Raw genomic sequence first — 17,346 nt, forward strand, 5'->3', positions numbered from 1 at the left:
GTCTCTGACAATTTTGAAATGTGTGTAGAACACAATCACATTTACTGGTAAAAGCCTCTGGTGGTGGAATTTTGAGTCTCTTCAGGGAGTAACTTGTTCAGAAGCTTTTTTTCTCCTAAAGAGTTGGTGTTTCTTCAAGGAAAGTTTGAGAAAGGAGGAATTGGAGCCTGGGCCATTTTAGACAGGCCATGTTTTCTAGATTACCAATAATTTTTGATGCTTGCCTCCAGTTTTTCCAAAGAACCACACTTTGCTTGAAAGCTCAAACCCCAACATGGAGCACAGGGTAGGGGCTGCTTCTTATTTTTAGCATATGGTGTGCCTGGTTTGACATCCCAGAGCAGGGAAAACAAAATTAATCATAGTGGGTTTTCACCACTGACTGCAGCTTTACAACTCTTAAAAACAGCTCTGTAAAGTGTGTTTCATTATAGCTATAATTATTTAAAGGGAGCTAGCTCTATAAGTCTTAAAAACAGGTCCGTAAACTGAGTTTCATTGTAGTTGTAATTAATTAAATGAAGCTAGCCCTATGCAGTCCTGTGCTTTGGACAAGTCCTGACATTCCTAGGGAGGAAAGGCCCCATCCACTCTCTGCTCCGGGTCTGGCAAGGCAGCAGGGATGTGCGGTGCCACCTTCTGCTGCTCCATTGCTGTCTGCTGCCCCAGGGCTGTTGGCAGCTCTGCCTGCTGCTGCTTTCCCTCTCTCTGGGCTGCTCTGTGTTTGTGATGCAGCCTCTGCCTTCCCTGTGTGCCCTTTGCCACCGGGTTCCCTGGCAGAGCTCCCTGCACAGCTCTGCCCCGCAGGCACAAGGAGCACCAGGGGCCCTTTGGGCCATCCCCCCGTGTCACCCTGGCCCTGCCACCTCACCTCCCTGCTCCCAGCTCCCTGTGGAGCTTCCCCACATGATGGAACAGCCATAAAGGAGATTGAGATGGCTGTAAATAGAGCAGCAAGGCTAATTTTCAGAATGTTGTTTCGAGATGTCTTGCAGAGATGGAGCCAGTTAAAAGTGGCAGGGGTTGGGCTGCTGCAGTTCCCTGCAGATCCATGCAGATTGATGCCTCACACTGAGCTGCCCTGAGGGTGCAGGGTGCTGCCGTGGGAAAGGAGAAATCCTGCCCTGGGAGCTTGGAAAGAGGATGGAACGATGGGGAAATGGAAAATCCAGCCAGATGTTGGGGGAAGAGTGGATCACATCCATCCTGCTCCAGCCACGGGCGGCATCTGACCCTCTGAGATCTGCATTTCTGGGTCCTGCAACAGACAGGTGGGCAGGCTTTTGGGCATCAGCTGCCACAGGCAGTGCCACAGGCAGTGCCCTCTCCTGCTTTTGGGATAAGCTTGTGACCGTGTTCAAAGGGGTTCTTGGATGAGGGTAGAGACAAGGAGCTGACTCCGTGTTTCAGAAGGCTGATTTATTATTTTATGGTATGTATTACATTAAAACTATACTAAAAGAATAGAAGAAAAGGTTTCATCAGAAGGCTGGCTAAGGATAGAATAGAAAGGAATGATAACAAAGGTTTGTGGCTCGGACAGAGAACCCAAGCCAGCTGTCTGTGATTGGCCATTAATTAGAAACAACCACATGAGACCAATCACAGATGCACCTGTTACATTCCACAGCAGCAAATAGGCAAGTGAATATTTGTGTTCAAGAAAGGAATAAATCTTCACTATTGCAAGCATCAGGGCCAGTTCTTTTCCTTTTAAACTGCTTTCATTTTCCACATGATTTTCTAAGAATTTAATTATTTTGGCTTCTGGCCATGGCCATCAGCTAGCACCCCTGGGAAATTCGTTCTGCCATCCATTTCTGGAGCCTCATGCATTTTCAGCAGCCACATTTTTGGATTTCCAAAAAGCATAACCCATGACTGAAACAAAGGACCTGCCCACGCTGTGCACCTGGCTGTTGATGAGTGCACCCCTGACTGTGAGTTTGTCCTCCGGGGTGTCCTGTCACTGTAGGACATGAAAGAACACAAACTCACCATTGTTCTCAAGGTGAAGAAAAAGGGAGGGTTGTTTTCTGACTCCAACATTTATAGGTTTCCAAAAGTGGCAGTGGATTGGAGGGTGACAGTGCCACCTCTCCAATGACACTGGACAAACCAACAGTCCATCAACCTTATCCTCCTCCATAAAGGAACGCAAAACAATGAGTTATTTACAGAAGGTGTGTGAGAAAGTTCACTACAAGAATGTCAACATCAGAAGGCTTAGAAAATCTTACAAAACCAGGGTGACACTGTCCCTGCTCACTGTGACTGTTCTCAGCAGCCCTGAAGAGGTTTGGGCAGGTTTGTCCTGCAGGGTCCTTTGGCAGCTGCTGTGGAAAAGAGAAAACACCTCCTGCTCCTCCCGAGGTCCAGGTGATGCTCCTGGACAGGCAGAGCAGGAAAGGGAGCCCAGAGGCACCTGGGGCTCTGGAAATGAACACACAAATTAATCGTTAATAATTAATAATTAATGAGCAGCAAGGCCAGCGAGGGCAGCAGCCCCAGCCCCTGCAGGGATGGAGATTCCTGGGGGCCTCTGGGGGTCCCTTGAGGGGCTGAGCACAGGTCCCAGCCCCTCCTCATCCTCACCCATTCATTAACCCCTGACTGCCTGTGGAGCACTCCTCTGCTGTGAGAATAACTCCCTCATTTTCTTTGATGACTTAATGGCAAAGTTCAGTGGGAAGTTAGCTCTTGCCTTGGGCTTGGGTATTGAGGAGCAGAGAACGCTGCCTCAACAGCAGGGCAATGAGAGATTAGTGCCAAAAATGCTGGAGAAAGGAACTGCAGGAAAAGGAAGGTAAAATCCCCCTGCAAGCTCTGTTTCCCTGGGGAAATCACAAGCTCCTAAAATTCAGCTTGCAGTGACTTTATGTTTTAATTCTTTGTATTTGTTTTTAATAACTTGCACTAAAGACAAGGAGAAGGACCTGTTTTGGTTCAGTACTTAATTTTGGGAGTTTTTTTTTCTTTTGTATTTTTAGAATCTGGAAGGAATGGAGGTAATAAGGGATTTGATCTGTGGAAAGCCTCAGCAAGGCAGGGATTCCTAAATCCCTGGCTAGGTGCTGAAGTCAGTGCTGCAGCCCCTGGAATTGCCTTCTCAGTATTAAAATTCCTAAGGTAGCTCCATTTCTGGTCATGGCCTTAATTTTGTCTGGCTTGATGGGGATTTGAAGTGAGACTTGAGTTCCAGTCCCTGCTCTGCTGAATGTTTAATATAAATTCAGCAATATTAATAAAGCGAGGATTAGGTAGGACTCTTCTCTCTCAGGGAGTGCCTTGTGACTAATCTGTGGAGCTCACCTTCTCTCTCTGAGCCAGACAATATTTAATTATTCAATATATAATTGTGGGGCAGGTTCAACAGGCAAGAATGAGCACCAAGCAGGGAGTCAGAATGCTTTTCTGCAGAAATGGAAAGGGCAATCCCTTGGGCAAAGCATGATTGGAGCCCAGGCTCCTGTGTCCTGGGCAAATGCTGTGCCTCCCAAAAGCAGCCTGGGGGTTTTGGGAAGGATTTTTGGGAAGGTTTTTGGGAAGGATTTTTGGGAAGGATTTTGGGAAGGGTATTTGGGAAGGGTATTTGGGAAGGACTTTTGGGAAGGATTTTGGGAAGGTTTTTGGGAAGGATTTTTGGGAAGGATTTTTGGGATGGATTTTTGGGAAGGATTTTGGGAAGGGTATTTGGGAAGGGTATTTGGCAAGGGTATTTGGGAAGGATTTTTGGGAAGGATTTTTGGGAAGGTTTTTGGGAAGGATTTTTGGGAAGGGTATTTGGGAAGGTGTGTGAGGGGAGAGGCTGCTGTGGCAGCATCTGCCCTCCTGGGAGGGTGTATGGGGAAAGGGCAGACTGTTAACACTGAGAGAAGGAACAATTCCACCTCCCTTCCCACTCAGGGGATAAAAATCAATCTGAATTTATTTGCTGTTGCAGCCTAGAATGTTTTTTTCTGTAGCTACAATGCTCTCATTTAGCCTCTTCCTGGTTTATAAATGACACCCACAAGAAAGCAATGATCTGAAGTGACTGTAAATGGTTCTTAGTCAGATTCACACCATTATTTTGAAAGTGCAAATAACATTTGGGAAATGGGAAATGGCCTCTGCAGTTATTAGTTTTGTCTTCTTTTCCCCTTTAATTTGCCGTAGTTCTGCCTAGAAATCACCCCAGATTAGGTAAGGAGCTGTGTATGTGCTGATGGAAGTGCATTCCCTGTGCCAGCAGCCTGACTGTGCAGGCAGGGCAGAGGGGAGGAGGAGGAGGAGCAGGCACACGTGTGTTTGTGTATGTGCAGAATTCATGAGCTGCTGTTGGAGTCGGGAGCAGAGGCAAACCCCACGTGTGTCCTTCAGGATGGAGTTGTGCCCCTTGGAGTGCAAGGGAGCTCATTGCTCTGACCCAGATGGACTCAGTGGCTCCTCATCAGCCCTGGAGATTGTTCTGTGCTTTTTGTGCCCTTTGCTGCCTCCTTCCATCAGACAGATGAGTGTCACCATTATTGCTCATTTGTCCTTTTGCCGTTGGTGGCAGCTCAGCCCTGCGGCACCTGCGGCACCCACAGCACCTGCAGCACCTGCAGCACGTGCTGTAACAAACAGGAAACTGCAGTTAAATTATTGTTTTTTCAGTCACGAGTCTGAAATGTTAGTCACAGGTTTGGGGATTTATTTATTTTTATATAAAACACAATGGGTGCTGCTGGAAGTGACTAGAGAGGAGCTCAAGAAATGAGAGAAACTTTAGTTAAAAGACCTGTCTTGTTCTGTGAATTGTGGTGAAGGAATTTTGTTTTTTGTTAGACAGTATTTCCTCCAATGATTATATAATCTTGGCTTACGAGTCTGAATTTAGTTCTTGCTTCAGCAGGCATCCTGACAGGAAAGTGGGTGTCAGAAGTCTTGAAAGGATTAGTGCTCCATATAGAACCAATAAAATTGATTTGTGAATTAGGGCCCCCTTCACAGAAGTCATAAAGTTTTCCTTCTGCAAGCAGAGAAATTCTCTCTCGTAAGGTGTCAGTGTGGTTGTTCTGCACGGGTGTAAATATCAATAGTGTGCTCAGGGCAGGGATGAGCTGCGGGACAGGGACAGTCACAGCTCAGTGGGGCTGTGTGGATGGGAAGAGAGCTCTGTCAAGAAGCTTTTACTTCTCAGGAAATAGAATTCAACCCCAAGAACAGGAAAAGGGAAGGAAAGCATCTTTTTTTTCAGCTGGAGATTGAAAGGGTGAGTGGATGTTGAATGGACAGCTTAGCAATTAATGGAGGGAGAGAATGCTGTTCCTGTGTCTGAAAAATTGATTGAGGCCTTTCAAAGGAGCTGGGCTCTGGCTGTCTGCCAGAGGGGCTCAGCCACGAGTGCTCAGTGAGTGGGACAGCATCTGAGCTGCCAGGGCCTGGCACAGCTGCAGGGCATTACCTGCAGGGCATTACCTGGCACACTTGCAGGGCGTTACCTGGCACACCTGCAGGGCATTGCCTGCAGGGCGTTACCTGGCACAGCTTCAGGCATTACCTGGCACACCTGTAGGTGTTACCTGGCACAGCTGCAGGGCATTGCCTGAGCTGCCAGGGCCTGGCACAGCTGCAGGCATTACCTGGCACACTTGCAGGGCGTTACCTGGCACGCCTGCAGGCATTACCTGGCACACCTGTAGGTGTTACCTGTGCTCCCAGGGCTCCCCAAGCCCTGCCAAAGCCCGTTTGGCTCTGGGTGAGCAGAGCTCCATCAGTCTCTGCCACCCCAAGGGGTTTTGGTGCAGGGTGGAGCAGCCCCAAAGCACAGCCTGAACTCACAGGTAGGCTCTGTGCAGATACTCGCACCCCAAAGGCTTCTCCAGGTACTCCGGATGTAAAAATTAAATCAGAGTATTTTTGTATGTAAGTATTTTTGTGTTTTCCAGAAATTGTCTCAGTAACGACAGTGGTTTTTTCTACAAAGAAACCCCAAAAACAACAACTTGGCAAAATGTGATGATAGAAAGGGGATTCTGTGCTGGATTTGCTTTGTTCCCCATGAATTCATTCCAGGACTGATCCTTCAGTGTGTTTAGATGCAGAGAGACAAAATCTCACCACACTTGGTGCTATTGGACTGAGCTTTGAAAGTGCATGTGAGACACTGTTAATTTGAGGCTGCTAATTTTGTGAGGCTGTTAATTGCCAGGGCATGAGAAGGGGCACTCAGGGGAAATGTAGATGGCTGTTCTGTTTTCTGACACATTTGGGCACAAGAAAGAAGCTTCTAGCAAGGTTTCTGAGCTCCTGGTGGGGCTGAACCACAGTACCTGCAGAGTAAGCACAGCCCCTGCCCCAAATTAGTGCTTCATGTCACACTTTCATGGACAATGTAAAGCTCCATTGATGCTAGGGACTGTTTTCTTTTAGGTTGCACAGCATAAGTCGTGCATGGGGAAGTATTCCTTCTCCAAAAGCTTCTATTTGATTGTGCTCTGTATCTTAGTGTACTAGAACTAATCTACTAAAATATTCATGTACCAAAGGAAAACTGGAATAAAAAGAAAAGATAAAGTACGTGCAGCGTGTCAGAATTAATGCACCTAGTGGAACATTAACTTTTGTATTTCTCGGGTTTTTTTAACCTTGCTACCTTAATGGCATTCTGAAGCAGCATTTTACAGTTGGTATTTTTCTTTTTTAAAGTTAAAAGATTAAAGAGGAATAAGGGTAGGAAGGGGAGGGGTAAGTGGGAGAAGACAAAAGAGCTCCAGGAACCGTAGAACCGGGTCCTTTGATTGGTAGGTAAAGCCCATAAACACCTTGAATTAATAATTTCCTACTCAGGATGAAATGCCAAATTGCATAGAAGGCTATGCAATAACTAGGGGAAAATAAAAAAAAAATTCTTACTGAGATTTAAGAGAATCATAGGCAGAGCTGACCCTCAGTCTTGAACAAATTTCACCTTTGCATGGCTGCTTTTCTAAATGAGTGTGCATGAAACATTAATACTCTAGCATGGAAAATTCCACATCTGGATTGTATTTTCATTTTAGCTATGGAATTCTGCTGCGCATGTGCTGAACTTTGGGCTTCATGAGGAGCCATCTTTATTTAAACGTGATTTTTAAAATTATATTAGTAATTTGCAATATTAAAGGCTTCTGGAAATCCAAACTGTAAGAATGGTTTTGGAAACATTGAAAATTGACTGCCAGACTATTCTGCCCCCAGCTACAAATCAGACGAAGCCCTTGATGCTCTGACTCAAAGGGAAACCATGATAACATTTTTGGCAACAAAATACTTGGGGAAAATTATATTCCAAACTGAAAATTTTATTAAACCAGAGAGTGTGAGAACAAAGGGGGGAAAGAAAAGAAGGTGGTTTGTGGCGAAGGGAGTTTTACAGGTGGAGCTGTGCTGGGTGTGCCAGTCCCTGCTGGTTCAGGATGCAGAGGGTTAACCCTGAACCCTCCAGAGATCTGGATGTCCCTGATCCATCCCCAGGTGTTCAAACCTGAACTCTCCAGGGTCTGGGTGTACCTGGTCCATTCCCAGGTGTTTGAACACCTGAGCACATCCTGGGGTATGGATGTACCTGATCCATCCCCAGGTGTTCACACACCTGAACCCTCCAGGGTCTGGATGTACCTGGATGTCCCTGATCCATCCCCAGGTGTTGGGACACCTGATCCATCCCCAGGTGTTTGAACACCTGAACTCTCCAGGGTCTGGATGTCCCTGATCCATCCCCAGGTGTTGGGACACCTGATCCATCCCCAGGTGTTTGAACACCTGAACTCTCCAGGGTCTGGATCCATCCCCAGGTGTTCCTGGCCTGCCCAGCCCCTGATCCCGCACTCTGCGTTTTCCCGAGTGCTCAGTGCCATTTCACAGCTCTTCCTGCACAAACTCCATGGCAGGAGCTGTTCTGCTGGCAGCTCCCCAGTGCAGCATATTTCATCTTAGAGTCTGGGGAGGATCTTTAATCCTATCAGAGAAAAAAAAAACAACCCAGAGCATCTTTGATTCACAAAAATAAACTTGTGTAAGTTGTTTAAAAATTGTATCTTTTAAAATGCGCTTTAAAATTTAAATAGGACCTCAAGCTTTAAGACATTCCTTCATTTTCTGACGGAAAAATTCCTTGAAGAATTAGATTGAATTGTGCAGAAATATTCATGGCTGAGCATACAGAGATATGAATCAATACAGAAAAAACCCCAACCAGAACAGAAAAAAAATCTAGATGCTTCCCTGTCCCAGATTTCCCTATAAACTTCATGACACACTTTTAGTTGAGGATATAATGAAGTGTGTGCTCAGGTCACTGAAATGGACAAGACATCTTGTCTCCAAGTTTAATTAAAAGATTTCTTCATTGAATTGTGCTGTACAAAAATATAATTTGTTTTGTGTTTGCTGTAATTACAAGCAGTCTCCTGTCAGGCAGCTCTGTGCATTTCTCTCAATGTGTGCTTTAATCTGTGCAAGGGGGCACAAGGCACAAGTAGGACATTAATCTCCCTGAAACGGCTTTTTTTTCTTGCATAGGTTCCCATCTAAATAGAAATCTGGTCATTTCTGAAAAACACGGTTTTAGCAAGCAGGGACTGACTTTTAGTTCCTCACTACCCCTGTTTCTTTTCTGCCCCGTGGCTTCTCTGTCTGTAACTGCACCATGGACTGAATTAACCGATATTTTAAACACTTAATTTGATCAATCTGCATTAATCCCATGGGCTACCACAGGAGCTCACCAAGTGTTTGTAGAAGCTGGATCAGATCTGCCTTGCTGGCACATGCTCCAGATGGGGACTGGTCCCTTCTTTGTGCTTTTCCTGCTGAATTGTTCTCAGCTGGCCAGGAGGGGCTGGCACTGGAAATGTGCCTGGTGTGCACAGGTTCATCTGCTCCTGCAGGTGGATTGCTGCTGGCTCTTTGGCAATGCCATGACAGCAGGGTGCTTTGCCCCTATCCTGGTGAGTGTTCTGGGTGCGCACGGGTGGATTGCTGCTGGCTCTTCGGCAATGCCATGACAGCAGGGTGCTTTGCCCCTATCCTGGTGAGTGTTCTGGGTGCGCACAGGTGGATTGCTGCTGGCTCTGCAGCTGTGTCTCCATGGCAGGCTGGTTTGCAGCTATCCTGGTGAGTGTTCTGGGTGCGCACAGGTGGATTGCTGCTGGCTCTCCAGCTGTGCCTCCATGGCAGGGTGCTTTGCCCCTATCCTGGTGAGTGTTCTGGGTGCGCACGGGTGGATTGCTGCTGGCTCTTCGGCAATGCCATGACAGCAGGGTGGTTTTCCCCTGGCCTGAGGAGTGTTCTGGGTGTGCACAGGTGGATTGCTGCTGGCTCTGCAGCTGTGCCTCCATGGCAGGGTGCTTTGCCCCTATCCTGGTGAGTGTTCTGGGTGTGCACAGGTGGATTGCTGCTGGCTCTGCAGCTGTGCCTCCATGGCAGGGTGCTTTGCCCCTATCCTGGTGAGTGTTCTGGGTGTGCACAGGTGGATTGCTGCTGGCTCTGCAGCTGTGCCTCCATGGCAGGGTGCTTTGCCCCTATCCTGGTGAGTGTTCTGGGTGTGCACAGGTGGATTGCTGCTGGCTCTGCAGCTGTGCCTCCATGGCAGGGTGCTTTGCCCCTATCCTGGTGAGTGTTCTGGGTGCGCATGGGTGGATTGCTGCTGGCTCTTTGGCAATGCCATGATAGCAGGGTGCTTTGCCCCTGCCCTGGTGAGTGTTCTGGCTGATCCCAGGCTGGACAGGCTGTGTCTGTGCGTGGGCTGGGATGTGCAGCACTCGCTGCCCTCTGACTCCTGCCCTTGGCTGCCCACTACAAACCTCTCTGTGAACTGAGGCCATGCCTGCCCTGTTTTTATGTGTTTTTATCACCATCTCTCAGATCTGTTTCCCTGCTCCCTCAGTTCATGACTCACCACCTGTATTTATCCTGTGTGATACCAATGTTCTGTTATCCCCTTTTCCACAGATGAAAAAATAATTAAAATCTTTCCCATCAAAATAATTTTATAGTAAAGAGGAGTTCTGCCTGCTGCCTTGCTGCCAGAACGTAATTGATAAACTCCTTGGTGTGGAGGCTGACATTGCTTTAATGGTCTCACCACAATTTCCTGTGTTCATTTTCTCCCACAGACTAACAGCTAAAGCCGTGGCTGTTCTCTTACCCATCCTGGGCAGCTCGTGGATCTTTGGCATTTTGGCTGTCAATGCCCACGCTTTAGTATTTCAGTACATATTTGCTGTTTTTAATTCACTACAGGTAAGTACCTGGTGGGGAAATCTATGGCTACAGAAGTGCTTCTGAGATCCAATTAAATGCCTCATTAGTAATGTCTTCACATGTTTATGTTTATTGCATTTTTTCCTGTGTTCCTTCCTCTGTCTTTTAAGTCTGTGCTAAGCACGGAGTGCTGGCAATTGCTTGTCTTTGTTTGAACAGAACTTGTATCCCACTCCTTGGAGTTTCCAGTAGCAATAATTAAATAAATGAGACAGCACTGAGCCTCAGAAATGAAAAGAAATTCATTCTTGCAGCACTGTGTACCACAGGCAGGATTCTTCTGTAGAGATACCAGGCCAACTTTTCAATGCCAATTTGAGGCTTCATTACTGAGACTAAATGAAAGCAAACAGAAGTTTATGGGAAAGATCAAAAGTGGAGCTATTCCCTGTGCAGTACAGAGCTCCTGCATGCAGGAAGCTCAGCCCTCATCTCCTTGGCACTGCAACCCAGAAAAGCAGCTCTGTCCGAGGAGGAATGTAAACATCTGCTTGGCTTTGAGCAGACATTTCAGCACAGGCATAACCTGTATATAGGCGTGTTACAGGGCATTCCCAAGCAGTGGGTACAAAGAGGAGGGAAAAACAATCTCATGTAAATCCTTTCTCTAATTGGAAACAAACACCACTGTGGATACAAAACCAGTGAAACAGGACTCTTAGTGCTGAAAACTGCTGCCAGAAAAATAAAATTACTTTGTGAGGGAAGGGGATTTTCACGTTGCATTGGACTTTTCACTTAGCATTGGACTAAAAGCCCAAAGATAGCAAAATTCTGCTGTGAAAATTCTCCTGGTGCTAATACCTTGCTTTTCTAACCTGAAAAATCCTGATCTGGTGTTTCCCTGAAAGCATTTCCCTCTCCTTGGTCTTTGCAACCACAAACAAAAAGTTCTCGTGTTGTCATGAAACAAGAATTTCTGCATATTTTCAGCCAGATTTTTCCTTTAGTACAGCAAAGTTTAGGAGGTGTTCTTTTGCAGGAATAGTTCCAGAGAAGCCCCACAGTGACCCAGTGCTGCAGGTTTCTCCAGTTTCACTTGGGACACTCTGGTTTAGTGCACTCAGATATTTACAGGGCTCCAGCTCCTGATGCCTGTTCTGTACACACTGAGAGAAACACAGTATGAAACATTTGATTTTTCACAGCCAGACCTCACCCTTGTCCCTTTTTTCTGTTTTCAGGGATTTTTCATGTTCCTGTTTCACTGTCTTCTGAACTCAGAGGTATGTAACCAAATGGTGTTAATGAATCTGGTGTTACCAAATTCAAAGAACATAAGTGTGAAGCAAGAAAAGACTTTCTGCATTATCATTGCCTGCTATGCCACTGATTTCCTTTTTCTTTTAATTAGTCCATGACTCTTCTGGCTCCGTGACTTGCAGCATTTTTACCCGTGCTTGACGTTTGTTTTAATTGGCATTTAATTAGAGGAAGGTTTGAAGCACAGAACCAAGATAAGAGGAGCAGCTGAAGAGTCAGGAGGAAACTGTTCTGGAGCTGTGGGGCTGAGCAGGCAGGACTGCTCTGTGGGGAGAGGATGCTGCAGAATGGGAGCAGGATTGCCCTGTGGGGAGAGCATGCTCCAGAATCAGAGCAGGCAGGATTGCCCTGTGGGGAGAGGATGCTCCAGAATGGGAGCAGGACTGCTCTGTGGGGAGAGGATGCTGCAGAATGAAGCAGGACTGCTCTGTGGGGAGAGGATGCTCCAGAATGGGAGCAGGATTGCCCTGTGGGGAGAGCATGCTCCAGAATCAGAGCAGGCAGGATTGCCCTGTGGGGAGAGGATGCTCCAGAATGGGAGCAGGACTGCTCTGTGGGGAGAGGATGCTGCACAATGGGAGCAGGACTGCTCTGTGGGGAGAGGATGCTGCAGAATGAAGCAGGATTGCTCTGTGGGGAGAGGATGCTCCAGAATGGGAGCAGGACTGCTCTGTGGGGAGAGGATGCTGCACAATGGGAGCAGGACTGCTCTGTGGGGAGAGGATGCTGCAGAATGAAGCAGGATTGCTCTGTGGGGAGAGGATGCTCCAGAATGGGAGCAGGATTGCCCTGTGGGGAGAGGATGCTGCACAATGGGAGCAGGACTGCTCTGTGGGGAGAGGATTGAATGGGACCAGGAGAATGGGAGCTGGACTCACCCTGGCAGTCCCTGCTGGGGGCTCTGGTACAGCTGCAGCCCCAGCGAGGAAAATAAATATCATTCTCAGCAAAACACACTTCTGGATGTTGCCCATGCAGTCCTTAATGGGAAGCCCTACTGGGCAGAAGATATTCCAGGTATTTTTCTTGGCAGGAAGTTCAGGTGTTCGCAGGGGACTGAGGCATTTTTTGCATTAAGGCTTCATTAGAACAGCTGGGATAAAGCCAAGACAAGGCTGATGTAAATTTGGCTTGCAGCATCGTCTCCTCCCGTGGCAGATAGCAGAAAATGCCCAGCCACAAGTATTGCTGAAGGAAATGGTTTTTGTGGGAGCCGTTTGCAGAGCTGCCAGGGCAGGGCCCAGTGCAGACCCCGGCAGCTTTGGCTCTGCACAGGTTTTGTCCTGGACGCTCATGAGGAGCTCTGCCCCATAACCTGCTGCTGCTTCTGTGCTCTTCTGTAGAGAAATTATTATTTGTTAATATTTGCCAACCTGTTCCAGCCCAGAGCATTCACTGATGTGATCTCTGCCAAAATCAGTTTGGAGAGTCAGGTCCGATTGTGGATCTCTTGGTCTTTATTGAAATCAAGTAAAATTAAGCAAGCAGGTTAAAGGTAGGGAGGAAAAATATTTCTTTATTCTATTCTCCCCCAGGCTTAGAAATCTTCAAGTTTCAAATGTTTTAGATCAAATACAAATATTTGAATTGCTGTTATTTTTTCTGGAACCTCATGAGAAATTAAATTCAGAAACTTTTCAGAATTTTTATCCTCAAAAACCACACAGCTGATGCTGAACTGTTATTTTTGGAGAGCAGGTCCTACTGGCTCCTTCACAGGCAGTGCATGTCTAAAATACTCCTTTAGCTAAACAGCAGGAACTCTTGAGAATTTCTTTCTGGGAAGTAAAACCCCGATATTGTAAAGAAACATCCATGGACTGGGTACAGAAGTGGCTGGGTGAAAAAGGGCTTTTATTTCCAGACAGAAATGCGCTGGTATTGTAAAGAATTACAGGAGAATGAGCCAAGGTGCCCTTGATCTCCACACCAGTCACTTCCAGCCTCAGTCCCTGACCAGTCTCCCCTCCTTGTCTCACCATCTGTCCTTTCTGCAGCTGATTTTCCCTTGGTGGAGAATATTGCTCCATCTCCAGGGACCCCCATCCAGCACCTTTCAGTGACCAATTCTGCAGCAGGCTGGCAGCTGCTCTCTGTGCTGGTGGCACCTGGACCTGTCGGTGCAGCCAGGGAGAGCCTGGGGCTCCGTGTGCAGTCAGGAAATGTGAAACTGTCCCAGGGAAAAGTCCATAAAGACAAAGAAAAGTGTAGGGGTGGATTGTTTGTTGTTTAATAGCACGGTGACATTTGTGTGGAGGGAGGAAAAAGGGGAAATGATTGCAGGCTGCACCTGTGAAAACAAACACAGCTTTTTCAGCTGTTTTCACTGTTTTTGCCAAAGGTTAGAGCTGCCTTTAAGCACAAAACCAAGGTCTGGTCCCTCACCAGCAGTTCAACACGCAACATCAATGTGAAGCCCTTCAATTCAGACATTGTAAGTATTGCTCCTTTTTTCCCCTACTGTACTTGAGAGTGTTTCCCATTAAATTCTGTTGGAAAGAACAGAGCAGGCCCATGGGTGTTTTTAGTACCAGCCTAATGCAAGGTGCAGACAGGTGGAGCCAGCAAGCACAAAGTTGCAGCTGTAATATCTGTTTTGAAAGCAAAGGACAAAACTCTGCTTTCTGGGAAACCATCAGATAAAAGCAAGCAGCTTTATGAGCTCTGGCTATGGTTAGTAAGGCCATTCCCACCAACTGCAATGGACTTGTGCATTTTGGCAGCATTTAGCAGTGTATTGCTCTGATGATGGTGGCTCTCTGGTAGGGCTTTCTTACTGTTAAACCAACACATGAATGTCATTTTCCAGCTCTCCTTAGATTGCCTTGAGACAGAAGACATTTGTTTTTATAAGGAACCAGACATCTGAAGTGATAGGTATTATGAAGTGATCGTTGCCAATCACCCCAGATCCTGGCAATAACTGTTTAAGAATCCTTTATGGCATATGCTCTCCAGACCCTGTGACAACACTGTAATGTAAACAGATGCTTTCAAGCTTTTATTTCATCCAGGCAAGAGTTGCTTGGCAAAATAAATAAATAGATTTTCTATACTATTTTATTTTCCAGATGAGTGGGAACAGGCCAGGCACAACCCCCACCAAGCTGAACACCTGGGATAAAAGCAGCAATTCAGCAAACCGCATTGATTTATCAGCAGTGTGACAGGAGCAGCAGCTCCTCAGAGAAAACCGAGCCATACATCAGGACCTCCACACCGTGTCCACCAGCTGTTCCTCACTGCCAGTGACAGCACAGAACTGGGGTTTAAATCACTGCCTAATGAATTGGGAATTGCCATGTTGTTTTGTTGAGTAAATAGCCCTCGTTGCTTGCCTTCAGAACTGTAACACGTTCTTGCACTTGGCTATTAGCAATACCTGTAAAAGTGACCAGCACAAATATACACTGGATGGTTTTGTCAGCAATGATGAAAACGCTAGGTACGCAAGGAGGGCTTATTGCTCCCTGAATCATTCCAGCTCCCAGAACTGAGGGAAAGCACCATACCTCTGAAAAGATGGGTTTTTATGCTCCAAAATGAAATGCTTCCCATTGTGATGTTGTAATGAGACTATTCCAGACTTGCTGTGCTCTCTCTGTTTACATTTTTTACCTTGCAGAATTATCAAAGTGAAGTTGATTCCAAACACGTATTATGGTGTTTATCTAAATGCTACAAGGAGGCCAGGGCTTGAGGGAGAAGCAGGTTCCAGCTCCCCACTCCCAGCGTGGGTGTGGATGAGCAAAGCTGATAAACACGTGAACAGCACCTGGCAGGTGTAAATCTCCTGGATGTGGCCTGTTAGCATTTTAGCTCCTCCTCTTGCCATGTTGTCAGAGGCAGAGCTGGCTGTGGTGGTCCTAGAGCAGCCCCCAGCACCTCTGTTGCTGCTCTGTGTCTGTATTGCCATACAAATTATCAATTATTGCCCTGCTTTGCCTGCAGCTCGGGGCTGCAATCCACAGCTCTCCGTCGAGTGCATTTTCCAAACTCACTGTGGCCTCTAGGAGCCAAGAGCTGGCACTGTGACTTACCTTGCTCCTTTTTCTGGTCGTTTTGAGGCACTGAACTCCTGCCACGAGGGTGTAACACACTGATATACTGTGAAGGCAGCCAGCCTGCAAACAGCTCTGTGTATTATTTCCTGCAGACAGCTTTTAAACAGGGCTCTGCAGTCTCTTTTGTGCTTTCAGACTCTGCTCAGCATTTAGCAGCTTCTGCTTTAGTACTGCCATGAAGTACCTTTAAGGAGGAAATGAACACTGTGATTTTTATTCTGAGCAGTGTTTTGTGGGTTGTGGAGCGGTGTTTGGAGCACGGGGCAGGGCCACCCCAGCTGTGCACCAGAGTTCACCCCTGGCACAGCCCCTGGGGCTTCTCTGGGGTTTATTCAGCATCCCGGGTCTGCAGAGGGATTCCCCAGGGTGGCTCTGCAGCCCCAGCTCCTGTCCCCTGTGCCTCAGACATCAGCAGGAATTCACTGTCCTGAGCCCCTGGGCTGCCAAAGTACTGCCGAAAATATGCAAAAAAACCCCCCAAACAGGCAGAAAATATGCAACTCTTCAACCTCGCCTCTTGCTAAGATGTTTCATGCTGGGGTTTTTTAACCTTAATTAAATGTTTGTGTATTCAGCAGCTCAGAGCATTCCTGGTCCCAGTGAATGTGCTGTTTGTTTCCAAGAGAAAAGGTATTTACGCTCTAATGTGCAGAGTGGAAATTTTCTATTGCATAGTAAATTTATCAAAAAGTTAAATGAAAGTAAATTGATCTTTAACCCACCAATTATGGCTGAATTTTGCCAGGTGTTTAATCCAAAAGACATGGAATTTAAAGTTTAGAAAAACTCAATGCATTTAATTTCTGTTTGATCCAAACCAAGTTTTGTCCCTGTTTCCTTCCTGCACTAAAAAATTATCTGTTTCAGTTTGGCCCAATCTTTCCTGCCTTTTCCCCTTCCCAGCCAAGACCTGTTGGTGTGATCCCCAGACTGGAAGCCCAGAGTCCACCCAAGCTTACAGCTCAGAACATTCTACAGAAATTATTTTAGTTGCACCAGGTCTGCGCTGGATTTCTGCAGCTGGAATACAGCAGAACTGCACATCACACATTTAAATCCACGGGCTTTAATCTCATGTTTCCTAGTGCTAAATAACTCCAGTGGTTGACAGCTAACTCCAAACAGAGGCTCAGTAAAAGCTAAATATGCAGATGGCAGTGTCTTTATTTTGGCTTTTCTGTATGGTTTCCTCCTAGCCTTTTCTGCACTGCTCTGTCTTAGAACTGTGCAAATATATGGGCTTTTCTTGGCGTGAAAATTATTTTTTTCCCCCAAAAGACCCTGTAGACAGAACCCTTGGAATGTACAGAGGAGATGGAATAGAGGAGTACTGTGATAACAGTGGTCAGAGTTTGTCTTGTGTGCAGACAATGTATTTAAGCATATTTTTATATTGGACCATATGAGTTCTTTTGGTTTTGGTTTGTTTCTTTGGTTTGCTTTTGGTTGTTTTACACTGTGACCACAAATGCAGATTGAAACCCTCCTTGATCATTTTCCAACCATTGTGTTATAGCACAAAGTTCTGTGAATGAACCAGACAACATATAAAAGCTTTTTTTTTTTGTTTAATTTAAGCCTAATTTTTAAGATTATTCCCCTCTGCACAATTTTTATGACCTGGGCTGTATTGGTCATTTTGTGGCCGCCCTGTGTCCATTTGGAAAAATCCCCAAACAGGAGCCACAGCAGTGACACTGCTACAAAAGGGCTGCATCTGGTTTTCATCTAGGTGTGCTCTGGTTTAAAA

General features: G+C 46.5%; 1 protein-coding gene across 2 annotated transcripts in view; it reads left to right on the forward strand.

The window, feature by feature from the left end:
- ADGRD1 (adhesion G protein-coupled receptor D1) overlaps positions 1 to 14,699 on the forward strand; it is a 110,065-nt gene extending 95,366 nt beyond the window's left edge. For both annotated transcript variants that reach the window (XM_054288934.1, XM_054288935.1), the window contains 4 exons: positions 10,122 to 10,248; positions 11,454 to 11,495; positions 13,874 to 13,966; positions 14,604 to 14,699. In XM_054288934.1, the coding sequence (XP_054144909.1) occupies positions 10,122 to 10,248; positions 11,454 to 11,495; positions 13,874 to 13,966; positions 14,604 to 14,699 (358 nt within the window). The remainder of the gene's footprint in view (positions 1 to 10,121; positions 10,249 to 11,453; positions 11,496 to 13,873; positions 13,967 to 14,603) is intronic.
- The last annotated feature ends 2,647 nt before the right edge of the window (positions 14,700 to 17,346 follow it).

The sequence above is a fragment of the Melozone crissalis genome, unplaced genomic scaffold (assembly GCF_028551555.1).
Source record: "Melozone crissalis strain CALT ecotype California unplaced genomic scaffold, PUWL_Pcris_2 ptg000063l_1, whole genome shotgun sequence".
Classification (NCBI taxonomy): domain Eukaryota; kingdom Metazoa; phylum Chordata; class Aves; order Passeriformes; family Passerellidae; genus Melozone; species Melozone crissalis.